We start from the raw sequence: 24,897 nt of genomic DNA, 5'->3' as shown, positions 1-24,897 counted from the left end.
GACTCGAAGGACCAAAAAATGTGTTTTTGTAAAAAATCTCTGGAATATTCAAACACAATTTTATATATTTATGATTCATAAAGAAGAAAATCCAATATTGGAATAATAAAAAACCAGTTAACTATCAACTGGGACGATTATTTATGCCCGTCTGATAAAAAAAGAACATTAGAAAAAAATCCTTTAGTGGTGATAAATCTATATATACTAAGTTTCAACTATTTCCAGCTCGAAGGACCAAAAAGTGTGTCTTAGTACAAAATCACACAAATTTTGGGAAACAATTACCACAGCTCTATATATTTATCGATAATGCAAAAAATATAGCACAGAAAGATTTAAAACTAATTAAACAACGATTAGAACGAATATAAAATCTCATTCAATAAAAAGTAACAATAGTAAATAATGTTCTGTAAAATTTAGTGAAACAAGACTAAAAAAAATATTCAAAAAGACATGATTAATACTACAAATAAAAAGTACAAAAAAAGGAGTTTCGATGAGGAAAATAGAGGAAAACTGGGAGAAAACTGAATCAAATGTAATTGAAAAGGAAAACTTACAATAGGTTTATAATTAAGATTGGTCAATTAAGGATTTTAATTATTTCGTTATATTTATCACTATTTAACCAATTAACCAACAGAAATATAATGAAACAGAAACCTATGGAGGACATTTATATTGTCTATAAAACACATACATCACAATTTTTTTCTATTACAAATGCTATGTACATTAAATGAAGGCCCAGCTGAACTAATCAATAAATTAATTGGACATAATGCATCGCGAAATGAATTTTGCATACTGAAAAAGAGAGAAAAAAAAAAGGAAAAAAATCGCACTATCGCCGAAAGAACAAAGCAAAAATAAATTGGATTCAGTCACCTAGAGAGCAATCGGCTCACTGTTGCGACAACCATGGATGCTTCAAACATTCCGATGCCGTTACGCGTTTATTCGGATCAAAATCCAACATGGGCTTGAGGAAAGCCGCGAAATCTTCGGCGTCCTGTCGACTCCAATCGTACTTTTCGATCAGGACGTCCTCCAAACCCCACGGTTTCAAATTCGTTATGTGTCGAAGTTCGCTTTTTTTGTTGAAAAATTGTTTGGAATTTTTTCCGCTCTGGGCTATTTTTCTCGGTATCGTTCCTAATAATTCTATTATGTGAGCTAAGTGATCTTCGTCCCTACAAAAATCCTCACCGGAATGGGGTTCGAATAAATAATCGCCAGTTGCCAATTCAAACGCCATGCAAGCAGTACTCCAGATATCTGCAGATGTATTGTAGCCTGTAACGTTATATACAAATCAATTATTCATTTTAAAATTGCTAATTCATTAAATAATTGAATAAAAAATTAAATACAAAATGACCCAATATGACTTCTAATTCCAACTAAAAAAAATTTTACCAAAGAAGATGCATTAGTGGGGAACAAAGCTTTACTTCAGTTTTGATCTCTGAAGATGATAATTTGGTTATCGAAACAGTAACTCAAGTTTTATAAAATCCAATTGAACTTTACACATTGCAAAAAATGAAAAGTGTTGAAATGTTCATCGAACCATATATTTTAACAAAATAGAAGAAAAGTTGTGATTATAAACTTCCACCACACACCATCAAACCCCATAGTGGTGATATGAGTGTCAGTGAAAGGAAATAAAAATTATTTCGGAAACTTAATCATCAATTTTTACAATATTGCCTTGTTTAGTATCTGAAATACATATTGCAGTTTTTACTGAAAGGTGCTTTGGTGTGAAACAAGCTTTAGTTTACATTTGATCTCTGATGATGATAATTTGGTTATCGAAACAGGCTTCAGATTGTGTATTCTGAATATTGATGTTACCATAGTAACTTAATTATAAGAACATCCAATTGAATAATACATATTTAAAAAAAATGAGAAGAAAAAGTGTTGAAAATTCCATCAAACCATATATTTTAACAAAATAGAAGAAAAGTTGTGATTATAAACTTCCACCACACACCATCAAACCCCATAGTGGTGATATGAGTGTCAGTGAAAGGAGATAGAAATAATTTGGGAAACCTAATAATCAATTTTCCCAATATAGCCCTGTTTAGTATCTGACATACATCTTGCAGTTTTTGCTGAAAGGTGCTTTAGTGTGGAACAAGCTTTAGTTTACATTTCGGAAACATAATCATCAATTTTGAAAGTTGCAGTTTTTTCAGTAACTATACCTGCGATTTAAGGTAACATTTATGTGCCAGCTGTCAAGCTAATTCCATTATAATTCTATTGAGTTCAATTCTAAAGACTATAGAGATATTTTTTTATATTTATATGAAAAAATGGATCCTAAAAAGCTATTTACTTGTCCCATTCTCATAACTTTTTTAAAAATTACTTCGGAATGCAAACAATGCAACTCCAAACTCTCCACATTTTAAAAATAATGTTGAGCTTTAGTACTGTACCAGCTACAACTGTCATGTCCAAAGTATTTGCTTGGGAAAGCAACAATGCAGCTCCAAACTCTCCATCTTTTTGAATTAAAGTTGGACTTTAGTACTGTACCAGCTACAGCTGTCATATTCGAAGCATTTGCTTGGAATTCTAGAACTAAATGATCTGGAATTTCATCCTCCTAATATAATCATCTATTTCTGCTTCCCGAAGTAATAGTGCCCTGTAATAAAGTAGGCGAGGAGATGCAGTTTGTTTTTGATGAGATCCAAATACTTTATTTGTATCAAGTACCAAAGTTCCACAAAGGACTTTTTTGGAGTAATTCAACCCCAAATGACACTTTTTCAGTCTCCTCCCTCTTCCGAAACCATTGTTCCACAGCACAGCAAAGAATGGGTCAATGAAAGGCGAATACATCAGTATCTTTATTTAATTTTAGAAAATGGAAAAAAACTGGAAGACGTTAAAAGTTTGAATTTCATTATGAACCGTTCTATTTTTAATGAAACACCCTGTATTTATTTTGAGGGCTGAGAAGATTGATTTGGAATATGAAAGATTAGCTATTACACTTTAAAGATTCTCTAGATATATATAAAGGAGAATTTTTACACAACTCTACATTTTGTAAATTAAAAGGAGGAATTTATAACTCAAAAACCAGTTTCGGTTTTGCCGGTTCTCGTCAGTATAAGATACATGTTTAAATTTGAAGAAAGTCTACAAAAAACGAACCAATCACTAAATTATCGGCGAATATTCGAATAAAATATACTATTTACCTGCACCTAATAAAACTTCCAAACTTCTGTACTGCCTGGTTTGAATATCTTCTGTAAAATGTTTATCCACCCAACAGGCATTACCGAGATCGGCTATTTTAACATCGAAATCGCACTCAACAAAAGCCGGATCTAATTCTATTTTTTCCATTGTAATGTTGGACGAGTTTAGAGGTGGAGAATCATCTTCAGACATCTGTTCCATTATAGAATTATCTGGATGAGTGGCTTCTCCACCGCCAATTTCGTCGATACATCCATTGTCTAATTTTACTTCGGTTTCGGGAGTCGTCTCGGGGCTGATTAAGAAAAAATCGGGAGATTAGTACTAATGAATTATATCTCTCAAAAATAGATGTTAACAGTATAAATCATTCAATACATCGATATTCATCTGTCGTCAAGTACAAAAATGTTCACTGCATTAGGTAAGGCGCGAATTGGGGCACATATAGCAGGTGTGAGATAACACAGTTCGCGACAAGCCGGCATAAAAAAATGTCCGAACTTAAATTCCGAATCAGAATCGGATGATGCTGAGGGGAAAAGGTTGTTTTATTCCTTCCAAAGCTTTTTTCGTACGTATGGTACAACCGACTGTGTTTGAACTACAGCGGGACACGTCTGTGAGCTCACGCGTGCTGTGCTACGTCACCTCACACGTGCTGTACGTGTCCCAATTTGCGCTCTTGTCTTAGTTTGATCTTTTTCACAATAACGTTTCATTAATTCTTTATCCTATTTACATCGAATAGTAATAAATAACATATCCTTGACCTTGATTAGTGTTTCAGAGCATCACTCATCAACTTTTTTTCATATAATGGTCAAACCGCATAGACCCAGATAATGAGAATTATCGAGGTAATCCCTTTTATGGATTAATGTATGAAACGGTGTCAGTATTGAGTATTCACTGTACATTTTTTAAATAGTTAGTTACTTAGGTGTACATAGAAGACATATTAATTATAAATATTTAATATATGTTAAAGTAAAAACGATAAATCGGTGATTATATATAATCACCACTGAATTTGGTAAATATGATAAATTATTTCATAATTATAACCTAACTATAGGAAAATTCGTTGTTTACGCAAATACTTGGCACGTGAGAACCACGTGATTTCGGAATTTCGTTGCACGTGGACGTGATTTTTTTAACAAGTCTTCAAATTTATAATTAGTCATTACTTTATATCTGTAAAATTAATACAGCATAAAATATAATTGAAGTTAATTTCATGCCAGTTGTTACGCCTTTTATAAGTATAACATAATTTTCAACACTGATGGATGATCAGTGTTGAAATGCAGGTTTTTTTTTGAATAGTTACTTTCTAACCTATACTATATGTAATACTCCTATATGGACAGTTGGTATGGGAAAAAACGTCCCTACGTTACGGTGTAGACAATATTCATTCTCTCTCTCTCGTTCGAGACACTTTATCTATACTGCGCATGCTTGAGAATGCGCAGAACTGAGCTGAAACTTCGGAGGATAGAGAAATCGTTGTAATTATTTCTTCTTTAGTCGGAACAGCTTCCACTTATAGAAACTACCCATATAGAAGTATTAAATATATGGTTTTCCTAGTATCCATAATATTTAGAAATTAATACGCTCAAAACATACCAGCCATTATTCAATGTTTTATTTTTTACGAGAGGGGGGCGCAAAAACGTCTACATGCAACGAAATTAGGACTACTTCTTATATCACGTGGTTGTCACGTGCCAAGCAGTTGCGAAAACTGAACGAATTTTCGTGAAATTAGGGACTTTTATCACATTTTCCATTACGAGTCGGAGATTTTATAAAATAAACGATAAATTTGATAATTATGAAATAATTGATCATATTTACCAAATAGTCGAGTCGAAACGACAAATTTTTATCTGTCTTTGAAAAATTATAATAGGAACTAATTTTAAAACAGAAGAGACTTTAAATCAAGAACATTTAGAAGCATAAACATATCGAAAGGTCTAAGAAATAAGAAATTAAAGAAATCATTAGCAATTCTATATAACTACCTAATTTACTGTACCATATATATTCTAAAAAAGCACATAAAAACAGTTTTTTTTTGACAATTCAATAAATTATTATTCTATCTCTAATATTCTGTTAACAAATTAAATAATTTTTCAAAAGAGATTGAAAAAAAAACTGGATTTTTCAAATTTTATTTATTCTATTCTCATTAGTTTACTTTAAACTAATATAATTACTGCCTAAGATCTCAGATATACAGTTTCCAGTGTAAGATAAAATATATTAAGAGGTAGTTGTTTCATAAATTTCCACAATTATCTAAAATGTTATCATAAATCTTTTCAGAATTAGGTATTTGCACGATATAAAGATGCAAGTCTATTTGACTTTTCTGAAATAAATTCTATAGAACTAGATAAACTTGTAAAAGTTAATAACCTCTCATTATGACTCAACCTTGACTAATTGCAAGTTAAAATTAAATTTTTAGAAATTTGTGTTTTGGAATTCAATTAATCAAGAAAAACCAACAGCACAAGTTCATTTAGCGAGCACTAGTAATGGGTATCAAGGGGGCCTAATTTTTTATTTTTTCTGCATACAAATTAAACAGTACCAAAAGGGCCTGTTTATATCTTCCAAAATATTGATAATCAACTACCCAATTTGTTTAATTGCTAATTAATATATGAATATTTCTTTTTAATTGTACATAAATCAGCAATCAGAAGCAAAAAGTTATTCTATAAGCTAATTGGCTAGCATAGAAGATAGAACTTAGTATCTGCAAGTTCATTAGGACTCTTCCAGTGAAGGGACTTTTAAATTTCATTTAAGATCTATAAGGAGTCCTCTTTTCCTTTGCTGTTGAAGTAATGGTTGTATTAGATGAGTCTCGTGTCATATTCATGATATTTACTGCTATGTTTGTGGATTTCTTCTGTGATGTACATTTGATACAATATTTCTGCAGAGTATCATTCGATACACACCAAGATACATTCACCAGCAGTACAGTTCTGTGTGAGACTTGGGGTCTTCTATAATTCGCTTCTAAACATGTCTGTTCTTCACCAACGTTCCCCATCCTCTAACATTCATTGCTTGGAAGTCTTTTGGAACTTGATCAGTCCATCTGATATGGGGTCTGCCTCTTTTCCCCCTGCTGTATATTTTGGCATTCATGATTCTCTTATCCTCAATACTTTGAATCTGGCCAAACCATCTCAACCTTCAGACTTTAACAAATCAGACGATGTTTTAATTGCTAAGTCTTTCATTGATTTCTCTATTATTTCAGATTCTCCAGTCTCTTCATCTTCTGATGATTTTTCTCTCAAATATTCTTAATCTTTCTTTGTCGTTTTGTGTCATCATCCAACATTCACTGCCATAATTTACTTTTGGTCTTACAAGAATCCTGTAGATTTTTAACTTCATTCTTCTTGTTATTAGTTTGTTTTTAAAGAGATGTATAACCACTTTGTACTTTTTCTTGTATGACAGTTCTTGGTTTCATTTGATTGTTTATATTTTCTCAGATATATTTAAATTTATTGACGCCTTTCATAGTTTAGGTAAAACTTTCAAAGATGCATTCATCATTGCCCGAAATATCTTAGATTTGGACATCTGGAATTTACCAATACTTGATTTAATGGTGCAACTCCAAAGTTCTATTCCATATGGGTTTTATCACATTAAAATTTTGTTGTAATGTATTAAATATCATACCCTATATATGATTATATTTTTGAAACAGTTTCTTGATTTTACACGTCAGGCATTCACTCCTAACAATCATATTACCAAAAAAAACATACAAACCAGCTCTTTGAGAACCTAATAAAGATATTATTAGACAAAAATTGTTTTTTGGTGACTCTAAAAGAACTGAAAGCAATTTTCGATGCCTTTATGGTTCAAAAATTGTTTTCATAAGAATTGTTTAGAAAGAATCAGATCCTTTTAAGGATAAATTCTTATAAAAAAGGATCAACGAATCAAATAGAAATGTTTGTATTATGATAATTAAAATGCATGAATTGAAAAAGATTTTTTGGAAAATTGTTGTTAAGGAAACCACTACTAGTTGATGTTAGTCTTAATAGATGTTTTGATTAAATTTTACACCAAATAATGTTACTATGACCAAAAAAGTGGTAAAATATCTAAAAGGACTGGAGTTGAAAGGATCTTTGATGAGTCTAAAAGAACCAAAAACAGTTTTCAACGCCTTTATGGTTCAAAAATTGTTTTCATATGAATTGATTAGGAAAAAGAATTAGAGATCAAGTTTTAAATAATAATGTTTCAAATGTAACCTGATTTGGACATTTTAAAATGAACATTCAGCATTGAATAAAAATTATCTCACATTTAACAAATTTGTTTTAAAATAAAGTTCAATATAAACCAAAATTTTTATTGGAAACAACATTTGTTAATAAAAGTTAAAAGCCAGTAGTGGGACTATACAAAAAACTAGTTACCTGTGACTTGGAGGACTGTCATGAAATTCTGTGCCACCATTAATATTCACATCACCATTTTCCTTAATCTTTTTCTGTTCTTCGATTTCGATAATTTGTTCCATCTGTTTTCTCAAGAGCTCATTTTGTCTTTTGGCTTTCTTTTTTAGTTTTTTCTTTTTGTTTTTACTCATCTTAGTTTCTATAACTGGGGCAGTACTAATTAAGGAAGTTGGCAATTTCATACCCAATTGATGCATCTCAGCTGCTTCACAAGCTAATCTCCTGATTGCTTCTTCAGATATACAGAGTAAAACATTTTCCGGTTTGATGTCTGTGTGAATAATTTTGCATTTGGTGTGTAGATAGTCTAAGCCTTCTAGTACTTGCCTCATTATTGTACGTACATTTGTTAATGGAATTCCTCTATAATTGGATTTTATGATTAATTTCAATAAATGATGACCTAAAACTTCAAAAACCATACAGACGTGTACTCCATTGATACCACTGATCTTGAAATCGTTTAGAAGTTGAACGGTTTTATTACGTTTCGGATCTGCTGGATCAGATTCACGAACTGATTTTAAAATTTTAATTTCATCAAGAGCTGTTTCTGTAAAGTGATCGGCAGATTTGACAATTTTAAGGGCAACAAATCGTTTATCTTCGAGATCCCAACATAACCACACTGTAGAAAAATGACCCCAACCTAGTTTTCTAGTTACATGATACCTGGAAAGGAAGAGGTCGCCAATTTTGACAGGATGGTAACCTCCTTTGCGGTAATCCGTACTATCTTCCTGTTCTTCCTCTTCACTCGTGTAAGGATCGTCTGGATCTTCTATAGTTTCATTACTGGAGCTATGAGACGGTTCATTTTTCGAGTTATGTCGATTTTCTCCAGCATGTCCGTTCATATCGTTTTTGCCTTTCTTTTTAGCAGGCTTGTGTCTTTTCTTTTTAGCTTGAATAGCTAAGACACGTCTGTTTACATCCAATTTAGCGCTCATTTGTATACCTTTTTTTGACAATCGCCACTAAAATGACTTAAAAACGTTATTAAGGCATCAAATATCCGTCATTTTACTAAAAACACTTTTGTTTGATTATGGCCGCCTCACCACTCTCCCCTCGCACGACAAACAACACTTTATGACTTTATATTACCAACAGAACTTTATTATTTCCCTACTATCGTTTTCCAGGCATTTTTCTAAAAGATTACTATTACATTGTTTAAATCCAAGTCATTTATATTACATGTTTTACTAAGTAAATAAATTTTATTTATAAATAAATAGCTAATTAAATAAATTTTACGTATTTAGTATTTATGATGAAATTGCAGAGAAGAATAAATCTAGTAATCAGTAACTGGAATAAAAAATTTAATGGTAATTTTCGAATAAATGCCTAGTATATAAAATATCTCGTAAAAGCAAAACAAAGAAAATCACTATTGGCATCATTGACATCTGTCACAATGGCATTAAATGTCACATACCACACATTTGTGAAGTCGTCTTATAGAAAATATTGAATATTTCGTTGTATAATCGACAATTATATATATTTTTTAAATTTCCTATCTATCTAGGAAATTAGTAATGCAGAACAGTATTAAATATCATTCGAATTTTAAAATTCCTACACTTACATAAACGAATATACCAGGTGCAGTATTCTATAATTTATGAAAGACCGGTAAATTGGTATAAACCTTGGATACCATTGCTAAATAAAACCTTTATTCGGCGCCGTCATGAACGTGAACGATTCAGATTTACCAGAAGAAAGTGATTCTAGTGACGAAGATTATATCCCAAATGAAAAAACCGATGACTTACCGTCAGAGATCGATGAAGATGACCCTATATCAGAGGAAGATAATACAAAATGTTCTGGAAACTCTGAAAAGAAAGAAAAAAAGAGAAAAAAGAAAGTTCGGAAGAAAAATGAGGAAGAAGTAAAAACGATTATTGAAACAGAAAACGAGAAAAAATCTAATATTGATGATCTTTGGGCGGATTTTGTAAAAGATACTGGGTTTAAATCAAAATCCAGCGTGAAAACTAATACTCCAGATTCTTTGAAACCCAGAGAAAATATTAGTAAAGAAGCAACAACCTCGAAAACATCAACAAGTGAAATAAAACATCCAAATAAAGTCAAAGTTACACAAGTCTTTGAATTTGCTGGAGAAGAAGTTAAAGTTGAAAAAGAAGTTAGTGCAGGTAATACTTATTTTATTTAATATACATTATATTTTTTAAATATCAATACAGTACATGTAAAATGTAATTTTCAAGAAACTTCTAATTGATGATAAAAGTTGTTTATTTAGACATATTCTAGATTCTGCTGAGGCTCGATTATTGGGTAACAGTAGGGACAAACAAGTACATGGTACAAAACGGGCTACTGGACTTAGTGGTATTAGTAATGTTCTTAATCAATTGACTAAAAAACAGAAAATTAGCACATTAGAAAAAACAAAGTTAGATTGGGATAGTTATAAAAAAGACAACAACATCGAAGAAGAATTACAAACATTCAATAAAGGAAAAGATGGGTGAGTTGATTTTTTTTTCATACCAAACTTTAATATATCATTTGATGTGACTCACGCTGTGTTGTATCTACAGTTATTGTGGCAAGTACAGTATGTCTCATTGTATTGTGGCACTCCTGATTCTAATCAAGCTTAGCAATCATTAATTTATTCATTGTTTCACTGTCATATTATTATTGTTCAATCTATTTTTAACAAATAGAAGTTCAGATTACCAGTGTCTAAATTACAGTTCAAACTGGATGCTATTTTTCTGCTAAGCCAGCTACAATTCCTGAATGTTCCTTCTCAGTGGTGGAGAGGGTCTAGGTGCGCCTTTACCTCAATAATAAAGAGACTTATCAATTTGGTGTTGTAAATGAGTGCCTTGTTCATGCTATTACATGGTGAAACTAGATGTTGGACATATGTAGAAACCACATATCAGTCAACTTTGTTCGTCTATGGCGTCAATTCCTAGTTGTTTCACTGAAACACAAACTAATGAAAGAAGCAATATTTGTTCACTTTCAATTGTGTTCGGCATTCCTCAAAGTCGTCCTCAGAACCCTACTCCTGAGAGTCATGGACTAGTTCAATAGGTTTTCCAGCAACAACCAGCAAACCAAGAAGTTGCTGTCTACAATGCAGGAACATCAAAGTACTCCTGGGTGCTGTTCCATCTGCACCAAAAATCCCAGACTACCTCAGAGACTACATCTTCAAGATCTTTTGGCAAACTTTCATATTAGTGGAGGAAATCTGTTGTATCCACAGTTATTGTACCAATTACATTATGTCACTTTGTATTGTGGTACTCCTGATTCTAAAAAAGTTTATCAATCGACAATCATTAATTCTGTCATTGTCATTATTATTGTTTCTTCTATTCTGAACAAATACAAGCAGAAATTAGTGTAATTTTCAACTTTTCTTAGGTATTTGGAGAGGCAAGACTTTTTGCAAAGAACAGATGTTAGACGATTTGAAATTGAACGAGACATTCGTGAGATAGAAAGAAATAAACGTTTTAAAACCGCTTTGTAATTCTATATAAATGTAATTCTCTTTTGGTGATTATACATAACGGCATTTATGTAACTTTATACACTTATTATGTACTTTATAAGTTTTAATTTAGTATTAATATTATTCCGATATTATTGAATAAAATTAGGGTCATTTTAGATCTTATTTGTTTTATTTTACCCATATAAGATGATGTAAAAATTTTTAGATGAAAAAATGAAACATTTACAACTGTGAATAGGATACAGTTGGGACTCTTCTGGTAAAGGTTAAAAGATTAGGGCAATGATGAAACAGACTATCTTGTTGCAAAGAGCAAAAAGAAAATCCACCAATAAGCCCAGAACCTATTCTTGGTGAAGCCAAAAGTGTTACTACTATTTCTCTCAATGGTCTGCTTGCAAGGCAGGCCCTGAAAAGATGAATAGAGACACCTTGGATGCGACAAGCCAAGGCACACCTTTTGTGTCTTACCAAGCAACTGCTCCACTTAAATAAGCACGGAATTGGACTAGTAACTGGAATTTTAACCACTCATAAGCATCTAAAACGCCATTTGTACACTATGGGCATCATGGACGACCAGGACTGCCGCTAGTGCCTGGAAAAGGAAGTAACTGTACACCTCGTCATCTGTGAGCGCTCAAAACTCACAAAAACTTGGGCAAGCCTAATAATTTGCCTGGTGACTTGAAAGGTTCAAACCTAAGTGCCTGATGAGCCAAAGGACTTTGAGTATAAAATTGTATAAGAAAAATAAAACATCATTAATACACTGAAAAACATAGTAGTAATGTAAAAAGTGTCTTGTAATGGACAATTTCTTTTTACAAAGTCCTGTCTAGTTACAGTTAACCTATTTAGACATATCTAGAAGTTCACCATAGTTCATGGCTTTTCAATAACAGAGCTGTCTGCCATGATTTATGGTTTCGATTACATTATGACCGGAGGCTGGTGTGCGGCTGTCTACCCGTCAAAGTAATTCAATTTTTCTCGATTCTGTTTTTCTCAATTGCAAAAAGTTTGATAAATTTTGAACACTGCTTTCATAGATATCTTATATATTTTTTAAATTATTATATAAAAAATTATACTTCTTCAATTTTATATATACATATAGATGAATGGTTAAACAAATAGAGTAAAATATATTTTCCTACCTTGAAAGACTAGTAAATAGCCTGTCACTAGGTAAAATTAGTTTTTTCAAATCTACTACATCATTAAGGATGTATGTGCATTATAGTATGTCCATTATACCAATTTATTATATTAAGAATTACTTTTTTTTGTCACTGGTAGCCACTGAGCAGAATCTAAGACACAATTGCACAAACGTTGATATAGAATCCTTAAGCGCAATGAAGAGCTTGAGTAGTTCATTTGCACCGACTTTAAAAAGTACTTAATCAAATTACGCATGGTGAAAATTTGTCCTTAAGCTATATATCCAAAAGTGTAAAAACTTTTCTCACTGCATAAAAAACGTTTTTTAGTGTTGAAATGGTCATCGAAACTCTATTAACCTCACTAAAACGTTTAAGTTAAATCTATCCATGGTAAATAATTTTGCTAGTTATGAATGCAACGTTGTCAGGTCTATGGAGCCTCCATTAGATACTTCTGTAAAATAAGTAATAAGCTGATACGGAAAGTATTTGATACAAATTAAATTTGATTTTATGAATGCTTAAAGTTCGGGTTCATTAGCCAAATTTTGATATATTCGGACATATTTGCTGATGTATAAGAGAAAATTATATTATACAGGTTGGCAGACGTGTCACATGGGTCAAAACTGGACAGTTATCAAAATTTCAGTTTCCTATTTACATTATATAAGTAAAAAAAGAACTATGTAAGATATAATTTGTTATTATCATCAATATTTAGAAGAAAATAACTACTATTGAATTGCAATGTCTAATCAGATAGTTGCAAGATGGTAACTTCACAGATGACGTAACTGACCACGGTGGGCTGCTAATTCTAATTACTTTTGTCAGAATTGAAAGTAATTAATATTTTTAATATATTATTACTCAAATACATTTCAGTTATAGCGACTAAATGTTTGGGTGAACTTTTAATTTATATTCTTTTATGCAAAAAATCTCAACGTGGCAACAATGTAAAACATCTGTCACTATGTTCAACTTAAAATTCGTTTATAGAGATTAATTGTAGTTGTGAAAAAAATAATCTTAAGTAGAAATGCTATTTAATTCTAATATAAGTATAAAATTTCATTACTACGATTTAACTTGTAAATACAATGATTTCTGATAGGTTAGGTTTCTTAATGTAAACATACCAAGTTCAACATTAGACAACGATAAAAATTTTGCATCAATCAATATAAAGATTCTGGATTCTCTAAAATTAATCTAATAATAATCAAAATATGTTCCCACAGATTTTTTGGAAGTTACTGAATTAATTGTAACTTCCACATGCGCTTTTAATTCATGAAAGTTCAAGGGATGGTGATGAATAGAATCTGTTGCGGGTGTGTAGAAATTCATATGAATCAATGGCACATTCAACTTTCAGCCCTTCCAAGGATGTATAACTGACAGTACGGCGCCATGTGATGCTGCGACCTGCGACTCCACGAGAAATGATCAAATGATTCATTTAGTTGGGGGAAAAAGTAGAGGTGGGACTTCTATTGTAACTGCCTCTAAGCTTAAAACAAAAAAAAAGTGAAATAGTAATGAACTCTAAAGATAAACAGCTAGAGTTTAAAAGACGAAAAAAATTAAATCAAATCCGCTCGAAGCATATTATTTTTTCATTTATTTAATTATATTATTTTATTTAAAAAGCTACTGATTGTTATTTAAATATAATAGAAAATTTACACATAAAAATCAATCCTAAAATTATAATAATATGGAGATTTCTGCATTATTGGATCAATAATTCGAAATAATTAACAATAAACAATATTTCCAAATAACTTTCACAAATATTTCTAATAACGTTACAAAATAACTAGTCGCAAGGATGCGTCCCTCTTTAATTCCAAGCTATTGGATAAGCTGACTCCAATGTTTGGTTTTAGTTTAGTCGGTTGTTAGCTTTGGTGGGTATACGCCAAAAGGTGTTTTTTCGTTCCTTTCTAAATGAATTTTTGTGTACTTAAAATGTTTGGTTAAGATTTTATTTGTTGTATTATTAAGTTAACTGTTTGCCATGCCTCAACAAATGGATATTCCTTCCCAGGTAAGAGTTAGCTATAATGTTTTACATGACGTAAGTCATATCGGTATATTTCTAAGAAATTATTACGTTTTTGGTTATGATAAATTGTCACGATCATCTGATTCGATTTGAAACTTTATTTTTCTAATTTAATTTTAAAAATTTATACAAAGATTATTAGTAGACATACTTGAAATGTGGAATAGCTTAAATCCTTCGTAGAAGATTAATTATATTCAAATTATTAGATCTAAACATACGTATAAAATTTAATTAGAGGTTTACGGGAAGAGTTAATTTAGAAAATATGTTATAATTTGCCTTGAAAAATATTGCTTAATACAACTTTTGTTTTTTGAATAGTTATTATAATCAACTACTAAAATTCCATAGATATTTTCTTATCAGACATTTTATAGACCGGAGGGCGTCATAGTACAACTTATTTTATGTTTTTATGATAAAGAAATTTATGAAATTCACGTATGTTTTTGGAATTGATTCATCATGCATTTTTGTATAGCTTTAGCAAGTTTTTGCTCTTAACCTATTTTCCATTCGTTCCTGTTTCTAGTATTTAGTTGTAAATTTTATAAAAGTTATGGAATTCTTATTATGGCCCCAAATTTCACAAAAAATGTCTTTTCATTCGATAAAATATGTCTCTAATTGTAGAATTATTTCACACAGAAAATTAGGGCATTACGCAAAAAGTTTATTGATTTCTTTGATCTCCATACTTATTTGAATGCCTGGCAGCGCTGTTTACTTATGACATGTTCCTTCCACAACGTGCATAAATTTTTATTTTATAAAAATCTTCAATTTACTATTTTCTTTTAATTATTAATTTTCTTGTCCACTGTTATATAGCTGGTTATGCCTGCGTATATACATAATAGATTATTTCAGAACATAACCTCAAAAAGTCCTTGTTGTATAAACAAAGTCAATTTTGCTATTTCCGATATGGTTTTTGAGGAATTGATTTGTATTGTAAATTTGTTTTTGTACGTAAAGCATAGTTTTAAGACTCCATATAACATTTTTGAATAAATTTGCCTGAGATTAATGATTTCAAAATTAAAAATTCGCCAATGTTTACAAATTGAACAAGTTTTCCATGATGAAATTGCTTGCCACCCAGCAAATATGGCGTAACTATCAAATATGACTGGAATGGTTAATTAGTGATCTATTTGGGTGTATAGGTTATGTTTCTATATAATATTTGAGTCTTTACGATCAAATTTCATGTAGTTGTTTTTGATTACTCAAATGTGTATAGATATTAAGAATCCCTGTTACTTTTTGCAGTAATTAGATATGAATTTTGATTGTTTTTACTTAAATTGTTACTATTATTAACTATTTCCAAATTTGTTTAGTGTATTTGTGAGGTTATGTGTGTTAATTATCTTTAAACTGACTGAACAACTCTTCATAATCATGTAAGTTATTTTTAACAATATTTCGTAAATTAAAAATTATAATTACATAGAAATTTTAGACCTCAAGGCATCTGAAAGGCGAAACATTTTGTTTTAAATTAGTTTCTAAGAAATAAAAACGTGTCCGGCTGTTATTTATTAACAGTTAAGGAGAAATATTCCAAACAATGGCTACATAGCATATTTAGTGAAATATAATACCAAGTAGGTAGTTTGAAAATGTGTTTGCTGCCATTTATTTAACATAGTTGAACATTACATTTTGTTATGGTTTTCGAGTTCTCACACAATCACAGATGTACATTTTTTTAAATTATGTTAAGAAATATGCTTGTTCAATAAAAAAAAATACAAAATAACGGTAGGATGCAAAAGTACGAGGGCTGCTACTCTAGTTTTCATAGAAGAGTTAAAGCTGGCAACGTGGAAAGTATGAGGCTCGTTCTGAATACGTTCACCAGTGAAAATGTCAAACTTGATGATGTCACTGTCAGATTTGACATATTCACATCAGTGTTGCCATATCTCAAAGCTAAAGTAGCAGCCCTCGTATTATTAAAATAAAATGAAAAGAAAACATTATTTGACTGAAAGCAAATTGTAATAATTCGAGTTGAAATTTGAGGCGGAAATCCTGTGTGTTTCCAGATGTTCTCTAAGGGGAATAATGATATATGTAATACAATAACATAACCTCTAATATATACGCCCTTAAGAAAGTTATTTCGAAGTGTCTCAGCGAAGTATTTATTAATTTCTTAAGCTTTTTCTTCAAAGTCTGTATTTGCAAGTTTCACTAGAAATATTTAGATATTTCAAATTATAAAAATTTTAATAAAGATTACGCCGAAAAGTCAAAAAGATATTTATTCATCAAGATATGGATAAAATCAATATATTTTATATAAAAAAATTGGAAGGAAAAAAAGATAATGAAAAATTAACACGTTGACTGCCGAAGCAATTTTTTTAAATTTTTTTTTACTTAATTTTAAATTCTAATTTAAATAAAAAGTTTCGCCAAAAAATATAGAAAATGTAGAATATTAAAAAATATATATTTCTTAGTTGAATTATGTAATAAGAATCTCTGTGGGGTGATGGGGGGAAGTTATTTAGTATTTTGCAGTCAACGTATTAAAATATAAAAGTTTTCAAAATCTTGACAATATACAAAATAAATAAAAGTAATAGGCTATATTAGGACATAACCTCAAAAAGTTTTTGCAATGTCAGCAATCGTGAAAGGCTATTTATAACCGTACAATTTAGATTAGTTTCGATTGAACTTTTAAGTCGTTTCTTTGTGCTGTAAATTTGTCGTTTCTGTACCTATATAAAACATAATTTATATATGAACCTTCGTATAAACCGGTCGATTTGGCAACGTAGTTTCTAAGTTTACTTAAAAGTCGAGTATGGAATTTGCTTGTTTTTCCTTTGATCCTCAGATGAATCAGATCATTTGGCAACTTGGCAAGTTAACATTTAAATCTTGTATATCGTCCACAGATACAGTTGGAATTTTCTTCTGTTTTTCTTAAGATATTCAGATAAATACGTGGATTTAGCAATGTTTTTGTTATTTTTTTTTGTTTCTAAGTTTCTAAGTTCACTTTAAAGTCTTTTATATCGTATGTAGTCACTGCTGGTATTGTTTTCTTCTTTTTCCTACAATATTCTGATGTAATGGACGATTTGACAACGTTTTCAACTTCTTCTTGTCCTGTATATTTATAGAGGCTCTCTTTATCATATAGAGGCACATATATAACTTTTTTTGATTTATTTTTTCGAATGAATCTCAATATTCGAAAATATTTTCTTTCTTTTTTTTGCTAAGTTGACGTTAAGGTCATTTATATCGTTTACAGACGAATTTTAAATTTTCTTCTTCTTTTTCCTGAGATCTTTGTATAAATCTGTCTATTTGGCAACGTTTTTGTTATTTTTTTTGCTCTTAAGTTGATTTCAACGTCTTGTATATAGTATACAGTCACATCTGGAATTTTCTTCTTTCATGTCTACTAAAAGAAGTGATACGCCTATGGATTACGAATGCTTCTTCATTTTATTACTCTCTTATTAATAAAAATAGACTATAGTGACTATAATTCTATAGTAATTTTTTCGTTTTATCAAAAATTCTTTAGTTACATTCAAGAATATTTGATTTTCTATATTTTCGAAAAAAAGAACTTCGTAAAAGTCGTACAAAAGAAAATGCCAACCTCACCCTTCCACATAAAAATACCAGATACCTTTTATTCTTGAAATAGCACGAAATAAAAAAATTTATTTCTATAAATAGTATCTGGTTTTCTTCCTTTTTTGTCTTATATCTTCTATCCCTGAAGATGCATTAACAAATCACCTAATAAGGGCAGGTCAACTAGATACAAATAAAGACAGTGGCAGAACAAAGGACGTTCCTTAGATTTATATCTAGTTTAATATGTCCATTTGTCACAAAAGTATATTTCATAAAATAACGCGAGTTGTGTTACCGGGGATGTTAGAAAATTATCCTCACAAGTGTATAAAAAAAAATGATATTTAGTTTTCGAAATCTTCAAATTTAAATTGTAAGCGACCGAAGGGTTCAAAACTAGTTTTTTTTTAGAAATTATAAACTTTCTTACTGTCTCCGCTGAAATTTTCTTCTTTTTTTGTTATACCGGATGAATTGGATGATTTGTGTACTTTTTTTTCCTCTATATATTTATTGAGTTTTTGTTTATCGTCTACAGTCACATGTAAATCTTCTTTTTCCTTATCTTTTCGTATGAATCACAATATTGGATAAAGTTATTATTTTCTTCTTTTCTTAAGTTAACATTGAGGTCTCGTATATCGTCTACAGGCACAGTTGGAATTTTCTTCTTCTTTTTCCTAAGAAATTCAAATGATTATGTCGATTTGGAAATGTTTTTTTTTGTTTCTAAGTTCATTTTGAAATCTTCCATATCGTATGCAGTCACTTCTAGAATTTTCTTCTTCTTTTTCCTACAATATTCCGATAACTTCTTTTTCCTACAATATTCTGATGTATTGGACAATTTGACAACGTTTCTAACTTCTTCTTTTCCTACATATTTATTGAGTTTTTGTTTATCGTCTACAGTCACATGTAAATCTTCTTTTTCCTTATTTTTTCGTATAAATCACAATAATGGATAAAGTTATTATTTTCTTCTTTTCTTAAGTTAACATTGAGGTCTCGTATATCGTCTACAGACACAGTTGGAATTTTCTTCTTTCTTTTTTCTAAGATATTCAGATAAATACGTGGATTTGACAATGTTATTGTTATTTTTTTTGTTTATAAGCTAACTTTAAAGTCTTTTATATCGTATGCAGTCACTGCTGGAATTTTCTTCTTCTTTTCTCTACAATATTCTGATGTATTGGACGATTTGACAACGTTTCTAACTTCTTCTTTTCCTACATATTTATTGAGTTTTTGTTTATCGTCTACAGTCACATGTAAATCTTCTTTTTCCTTATTTTTTCGTATAAATCACAATATTGGATAAAGTTATTATTTTTTCTTACGATATACGTATTTAATTTCTTCTTTTCTTATAATTTTATTGAGATTTAGTTTCTCCTCTAAAACCACATGAAAAACGATCTTTTTCTTTATTATTTTGAATACACCGAAAAATTTGGCAACGTTTTCCTAAATTAATATTAAAAAATATGGCTTTTAAGTAATAGACAAAATACCAATGGGTATCAATTACATTGAGCTCCCTACATAAAAGAAGATGAAAACACGATAGTTATTAATTATTTACAATAATCAGCAAAAACCAAAAACAAAGTAATAAATTTATGAAAAAAGTTTGACAAAAGTGGCTTCAGTGTACAATATTGGGCGACCAAGGGCCCCTTTTAAATCAGCATGTTTCCACTGCAGATTGGAGACCGCATGGAAGCTCGAATCTATTAGCAGTTATTCTGCCCTGTAACCGGTATCAGATTGTCCGACTCGAATCACAGATTCAATCATCCGATTCCGCGTAACTAGCACCGGTCTTACTACGAGTGCAGTTTACCAACATTTGGAACCAACTCGTTATTCAATGGCTCTATTGTCATCTTAATAGATTTTACCTGGACTTCCAGGTTGGAAGCCACGTGTCGGGAGGGTTTGGCCGAGTGAACCTAAGGATCCGGTACCGTTGAACCCTGGGCCAACTTGGTAATCTCGGCCTTCCTTCTCCTTTTTCGGATCTTGTCAATAACATAGATTAAAGCTTCGATATCGGTAGAAACCGATACTTTGGGGGTAGTGGGACCCTAAGAATTATCGTGCGCTCGAGAAGGGCGGATATTGAGCGTTGTCTCCAATTCCAATTTCCAACAGTTAATCGAGAAAGAAATTGTGTTGATATTGAGCATAATGAACACACTGTTTATATTACTATGACACTTTTTGACCCGCGTTTCGTTAACCAAGTTATCGTCTTCAGACACTGAAGGTAAACTGAACCAGTTCACCTTCACCTTATTGAAACGCGCGTTATACAGTGTAATTGTTAGTGTTGGTGTAAACAGTGTGTTCAGTTTGAATATCAGCGACGGTTCTAGAAATTCCAATTTAATATAAAGAGCGCTTTGACTTTTTTTACTCATATTTACGTAAACATCAACAATTTTCTTTATAGACCGATTTACGTAAAATTTCGACAGCCCTCGTATAATAAATTATTTTTAAAAATATATTTACTCTAAACACATGCACTTCCTGTAACTGTTTTTGCCATTTTTAACGGACGTAGTGTTAAAAAATTGTTTTTTCATCAACAACGAGACCATTTTGAAGACCGTGACCAGATCCATCATATGGTATATATCTTAATATTCTAACCACACAAGTCGGGTACTTATACCACTTGTGAGAACTTTTTTTATCTACCGACAAGTTCTTGGAACTCGCAGATAAATCGATAAGAATGTGACTGTATAAGGAAGCGCATTGGCGGATACGAGGGGTTCACAGTCTCACCTAGCACACAATATTTGAAAACGGTTAGAAAAGTGAGTCATGAAGAAAGTTCATTCATGATAATAAATAAAGTTGTCGTAAAAAGTATCAACACGCCCATAAAAGCCAGAAGAAATCGATCTATTTAATTTTTTTTACTATTTTCGCTTCAATAAAAATAACGTCGTATATCATTTCATTTATTTTGTTTTCTGAGTGTATCTTCGAGTGACCAAGTAGTGGTCATTACGTAAATTACCCTGCGAATAATTTAATGCCATCACGTCTCAAATTACGAGGGATGAAAAATGTCTTCAACATGTGATTCTTTTTAAAAGTAAAGCCGCTAATTTATCTAGCGCTCAAGTGGAAACATAAAACTTATATATCACTAAGAAATTCATTAATACACCGCACCGTATCGGGTTTCTATTGATTTTCGAAAAAAAAATTATTATATTCATCGAATTCCCCAAAATACAGAGGGTGTCTCATAAATAATATAGGTTTTAATATGTTACAAATTCCTACGCCTCAATTTGAACAAGTCGTAACTTGTTGTGGTCTATTTTTACGAATTTGAGAGTATTAAAATGATGAAGCATTCGTAATCCATAGGCGTATCAATATAAATATATAAACAGTTATAGTTCTTCTAATATCAATTGCAGATTATAAAAAGGCTTGTCGACAATTTTGTTGGATGAATTGTTGGAAAATGTACCGTTAAATATTAGACAACACATGTGGTTTCAACACGATGGGGCATCTATTAGTTTTGCTGCAGCGGTAAGAAATTACTTTAAACAGACGTTTTAGAAATGGATTGGTCTGGGTGGACCCAATTGTTGGTCTCCAAGATCACCTGAATTAAGTCCTATTGATTTTTTTTATGGGGCTACATGATGTCCTTAGTGTCCGAAACAATCATCGAATCTGAACAAGATCTATTCGCTAGAATTCAAGCTGTGGCAGAAATCATTCAATCCCATCCAGATTTATTTTTAAAAACACGTTTTTCAATGACAAAACGGTGTAATAACCGCTTAATCATTATTCGAAATTGAATGAATAATTAATTTGTAAATTACTCACGTGTTTGTAGACTTTTGTTTACAGGCAAAAATCAAAAAAATAATTTGCTCCAGTGGCGTCCAAAATAGGGTGATAAAAGTGGCAACTAACCCTGACTCTGGTTAAATTTTTCCAAAATTTGTTTATGTCAAAATATTACTATATTAAGGAGCGTATTGGTCATCAAATTTGAAAAAAAAAATTTAAAGGCGTTCTTGATTTATGGCAAATTTTTGATTTTGATTTATCTCAGTAACTAGACGCCTTAAGGGTTCGTAATCCTATATCAAAATGAATCATTTATTGAGATCTCTCTGTGGTAGAGCGTTGTCGGTCGAATATAGAAACACCCTGTATATACTTTATTGTTAAATTCCATGTAAAATCCCAGCAGTCTCGGTAATTGAAAAAAACCGTTTTAGATAATTTTGAGTACTACTTTCAGTATTGCAGTAGTTCTAATGAACCTCACTGCTTATTTCTTTTTTGTACTACTTAATTTCATAAATAAATTTACATATAAATTACTTAAGTAGGACTCTTTTTAAAAAATCCAATCCTTAAATAGGATTGTGGTTATAAATCGCATGGCGCCTGCTACCGTGGTTTGCGGTTTAATCGATTCTACCACATAAATTACTGAAGTTATTCTTCATCAGTTGATTATACATGACAATTTATTTCTTAAAAATAACATCGTCCAAATGTAAATCCGAGCACGGCCTTCATTTAATCGAACACTAAAATCGTCGATTTTTTTTATGCCAGGAAAATCGGTTTGTTAGTCTAAACTTTAGATCTGTCAGGTGTTAAATCGAAACTACGTGAAGGCCGAGTAAAAATTTCACGAACTCGTGGCAGTGACATGTGCAAATTTGCTTGTCTTTTGGTTAGGACCATAAATATACTCCCATAGCCTCGACACACACCTTTCCATACATTTTTTCCATTGATCGAAGCAGTCCTGGACTCAAATCGGGTCCATTTCAAAGCAGATCTTTTTCTAATCTGAGCAGACCCGTTGACGCAAGAGTCAGGAGTAAGATTTTTTGGTTTCTTTATCGGTGTTTATAGCCTCGGCTATTATCCGGATGATCATTCGACGATCTGCACACACAATTTGGTTTTTGGTCACTGTTTCCGGAGTTGAAAGAGTCACAAGACAACCTGGACGCTGGTCAGTAGCGGCAATCATCTGGTTTACGAAGTCAAGCCGCGAATCAGAATCCGGAGGGCTCTATTTTTGCACCAATTGAATTTTGTAAGGACACAGCCCAAAATTTTTGTGTAAAATTCGAAATCATGATGATCTATGCAAGTTTAAAGCAACAGCACGTTTTCGATCGTTCCAGAAGACCTTGGACGACAGGATTTTTGTTTATCCAGATTCTTCCAACTCCTCGACGCATTTTTTAATCAGTTGGGCACCTGGTCTATTATTTAACTGACAAACATTACAGTTTCAGCAAAACTCACACATTAGCGACTAAATTCCCAAGAGCCAGGTTACAGATTGAGGTACCTCCTCGCCCTTCCGAATAGCTATGATCACGCAATGAGCAATATTGAATAATCTTGTTTTTTATATGTGTGCTGTCAGTTTTATTATTTTGAAATTATTTCCAACTATTTTCCTGATAGGATATTTTACTATTATACTTTACTTAGCTCATAGTTTTCTTTACCAATTGTATGTAGCTCATTCGGAAAGTACTTAGGTGGTATAAATCCATTGGTCATCATAACACAACAAACCATCATCGACAAATCCGTTTTCTGATCCTATGCGTTGGAGGATAAAGCTTCGATCCTTTCTAAGTTGGTTGCTCTGGACGCTATAGTCTCTTTGGTTGTCCATACTTTATCTTCTAGTCGTCTCAAGAGCTACGATATCTTCAAAAATATCCTTTTCCTGCCAATACCGAGGTATATAATGAATAACTGATACAAATTTATGAGGTTTCATCAAAGAATATCTCCAGGCTTAGTAAACCAGAAGCGGGTTCTTTTACAAGACAATACCAAACCGTATATTTCGAAAGTTACGCAGATTAGATCGAAGAACTTTGTGGTAATGAACTCCTACTACATCCCCCATTTAGTCCGGATTTTGCGTCGTCAGATTATTATCTATTTAGATCCATGAAGGTTCTTCAATAGACCATCGAGTTCCGGCGAATTTAGAGCGAGATGGCGCTTACCAATCGATTTCTTGTAGTGACTTCGTAATAACCTTGGTGTAACTGTACGTCTGTAAGTGGATTATACCCTCAATTACCAGCTAAATTAACCCCTGCGTATCATCAAACGCGACTTAAAACTTGCGTGTATTCAATCGATCAAAATCACGTGTTTGATGAAAAACTGGATAGAAGTTGCAATAACTGCTCGTGGTGGAATTATGAGCTAACAAATTGACAGTTACATGATTTTTTTTTCAAAATTAATCGATCAAAATCATGTCTTGAATCATTGATTGCCAAAGAGGTCCAGATGAACCTACAGCGGTCCACGAAAGACTCGACAGGGTCTACGAGGGAATTCCTGTCTTTAACAAACGCGTACTATATTATTATACGTTATTTTACGGATTTTTTTTAATACGTCCATTTGTTTTTAATCTTACATCAATATAAACTTCGTTTTTATAACCTCTACCCCTGGAAATTCTTTAATATCTTCGTCAGTAAGAAGATTATATCAGTTAAGTTAATACATATAATATATCACGAGTGTAACTTGAATTCTTTTAAATTCATTCTACTTTATATTTCCGCTTGATTATGTCATGCCGATTTTATGAAAACACACTTTATATATGTCAGATTTACATAAATTAACATTCTGGGAGGCCACGTAACGCGATTACAT

General features: G+C 31.5%; 3 protein-coding genes across 4 annotated transcripts in view; 2 read left to right on the top strand and 1 right to left on the bottom strand.

Moving 5' to 3' along the window:
• Nucleotides 1-670: 670 nt before the first annotated feature.
• On the bottom strand, nucleotides 671-8,869 carry LOC130443924 (SRSF protein kinase 1). Its single transcript, XM_056778823.1, has 3 exons — nucleotides 7,737-8,869; nucleotides 3,240-3,538; nucleotides 671-1,302 (listed from the first exon to the last, which is right to left on the bottom strand). The coding sequence occupies exons 1-3, from the start codon at nucleotides 8,726-8,728 to the stop codon at nucleotides 911-913; spliced, it is 1,683 nt and encodes a 560-aa protein (XP_056634801.1). The 5' UTR covers nucleotides 8,729-8,869; the 3' UTR covers nucleotides 671-910.
• Nucleotides 8,870-9,185: 316 nt separating this feature from the next.
• On the top strand, nucleotides 9,186-11,458 carry LOC130443923 (craniofacial development protein 1). Its single transcript, XM_056778822.1, has 3 exons — nucleotides 9,186-9,952; nucleotides 10,074-10,290; nucleotides 11,208-11,458. The coding sequence occupies exons 1-3, from the start codon at nucleotides 9,481-9,483 to the stop codon at nucleotides 11,314-11,316; spliced, it is 798 nt and encodes a 265-aa protein (XP_056634800.1). The 5' UTR covers nucleotides 9,186-9,480; the 3' UTR covers nucleotides 11,317-11,458.
• A 2,908-nt stretch (nucleotides 11,459-14,366) lies between these two features.
• LOC130444207 (breast cancer anti-estrogen resistance protein 1) overlaps nucleotides 14,367-24,897 on the top strand; it is a 43,795-nt gene continuing 33,264 nt past the window's right edge. For both annotated transcript variants that reach the window (XM_056779264.1, XM_056779263.1), the window contains exon 1: nucleotides 14,367-14,529. In XM_056779264.1, the coding sequence (XP_056635242.1) occupies nucleotides 14,500-14,529 (30 nt within the window). In that variant the 5' untranslated portion in view covers nucleotides 14,367-14,499. The remainder of the gene's footprint in view (nucleotides 14,530-24,897) is intronic.

This window comes from Diorhabda sublineata, chromosome 5 (assembly GCF_026230105.1).
Source record: "Diorhabda sublineata isolate icDioSubl1.1 chromosome 5, icDioSubl1.1, whole genome shotgun sequence".
Taxonomy (NCBI): Eukaryota; Metazoa; Arthropoda; class Insecta; order Coleoptera; family Chrysomelidae; genus Diorhabda; species Diorhabda sublineata.
This window is presented reverse-complemented; position numbering and strand designations above follow the sequence as displayed.

Coding starts and splice junctions, on each gene's coding strand:
- LOC130443924 (XM_056778823.1), bottom strand. CDS start 8,728: ATGAGCGCTAAATTGGATGTAAACAGACGTGTCTTAGCTATTCAAGCT. Junction 3,539..7,736: donor GACAGTCCTCCAAGTCACAG/GTAACTAGTTTT, acceptor TTTCTTAATCAG/CCCCGAGACGACTCCCGAAA. Junction 1,303..3,239: donor GGAAGTTTTATTAGGTGCAG/GTAAATAGTATA, acceptor ATAACGTTACAG/GCTACAATACATCTGCAGAT.
- LOC130443923 (XM_056778822.1), top strand. CDS start 9,481: ATGAACGTGAACGATTCAGATTTACCAGAAGAAAGTGATTCTAGTGAC. Junction 9,953..10,073: donor TGAAAAAGAAGTTAGTGCAG/GTAATACTTATT, acceptor GACATATTCTAG/ATTCTGCTGAGGCTCGATTA. Junction 10,291..11,207: donor TTCAATAAAGGAAAAGATGG/GTGAGTTGATTT, acceptor AACTTTTCTTAG/GTATTTGGAGAGGCAAGACT.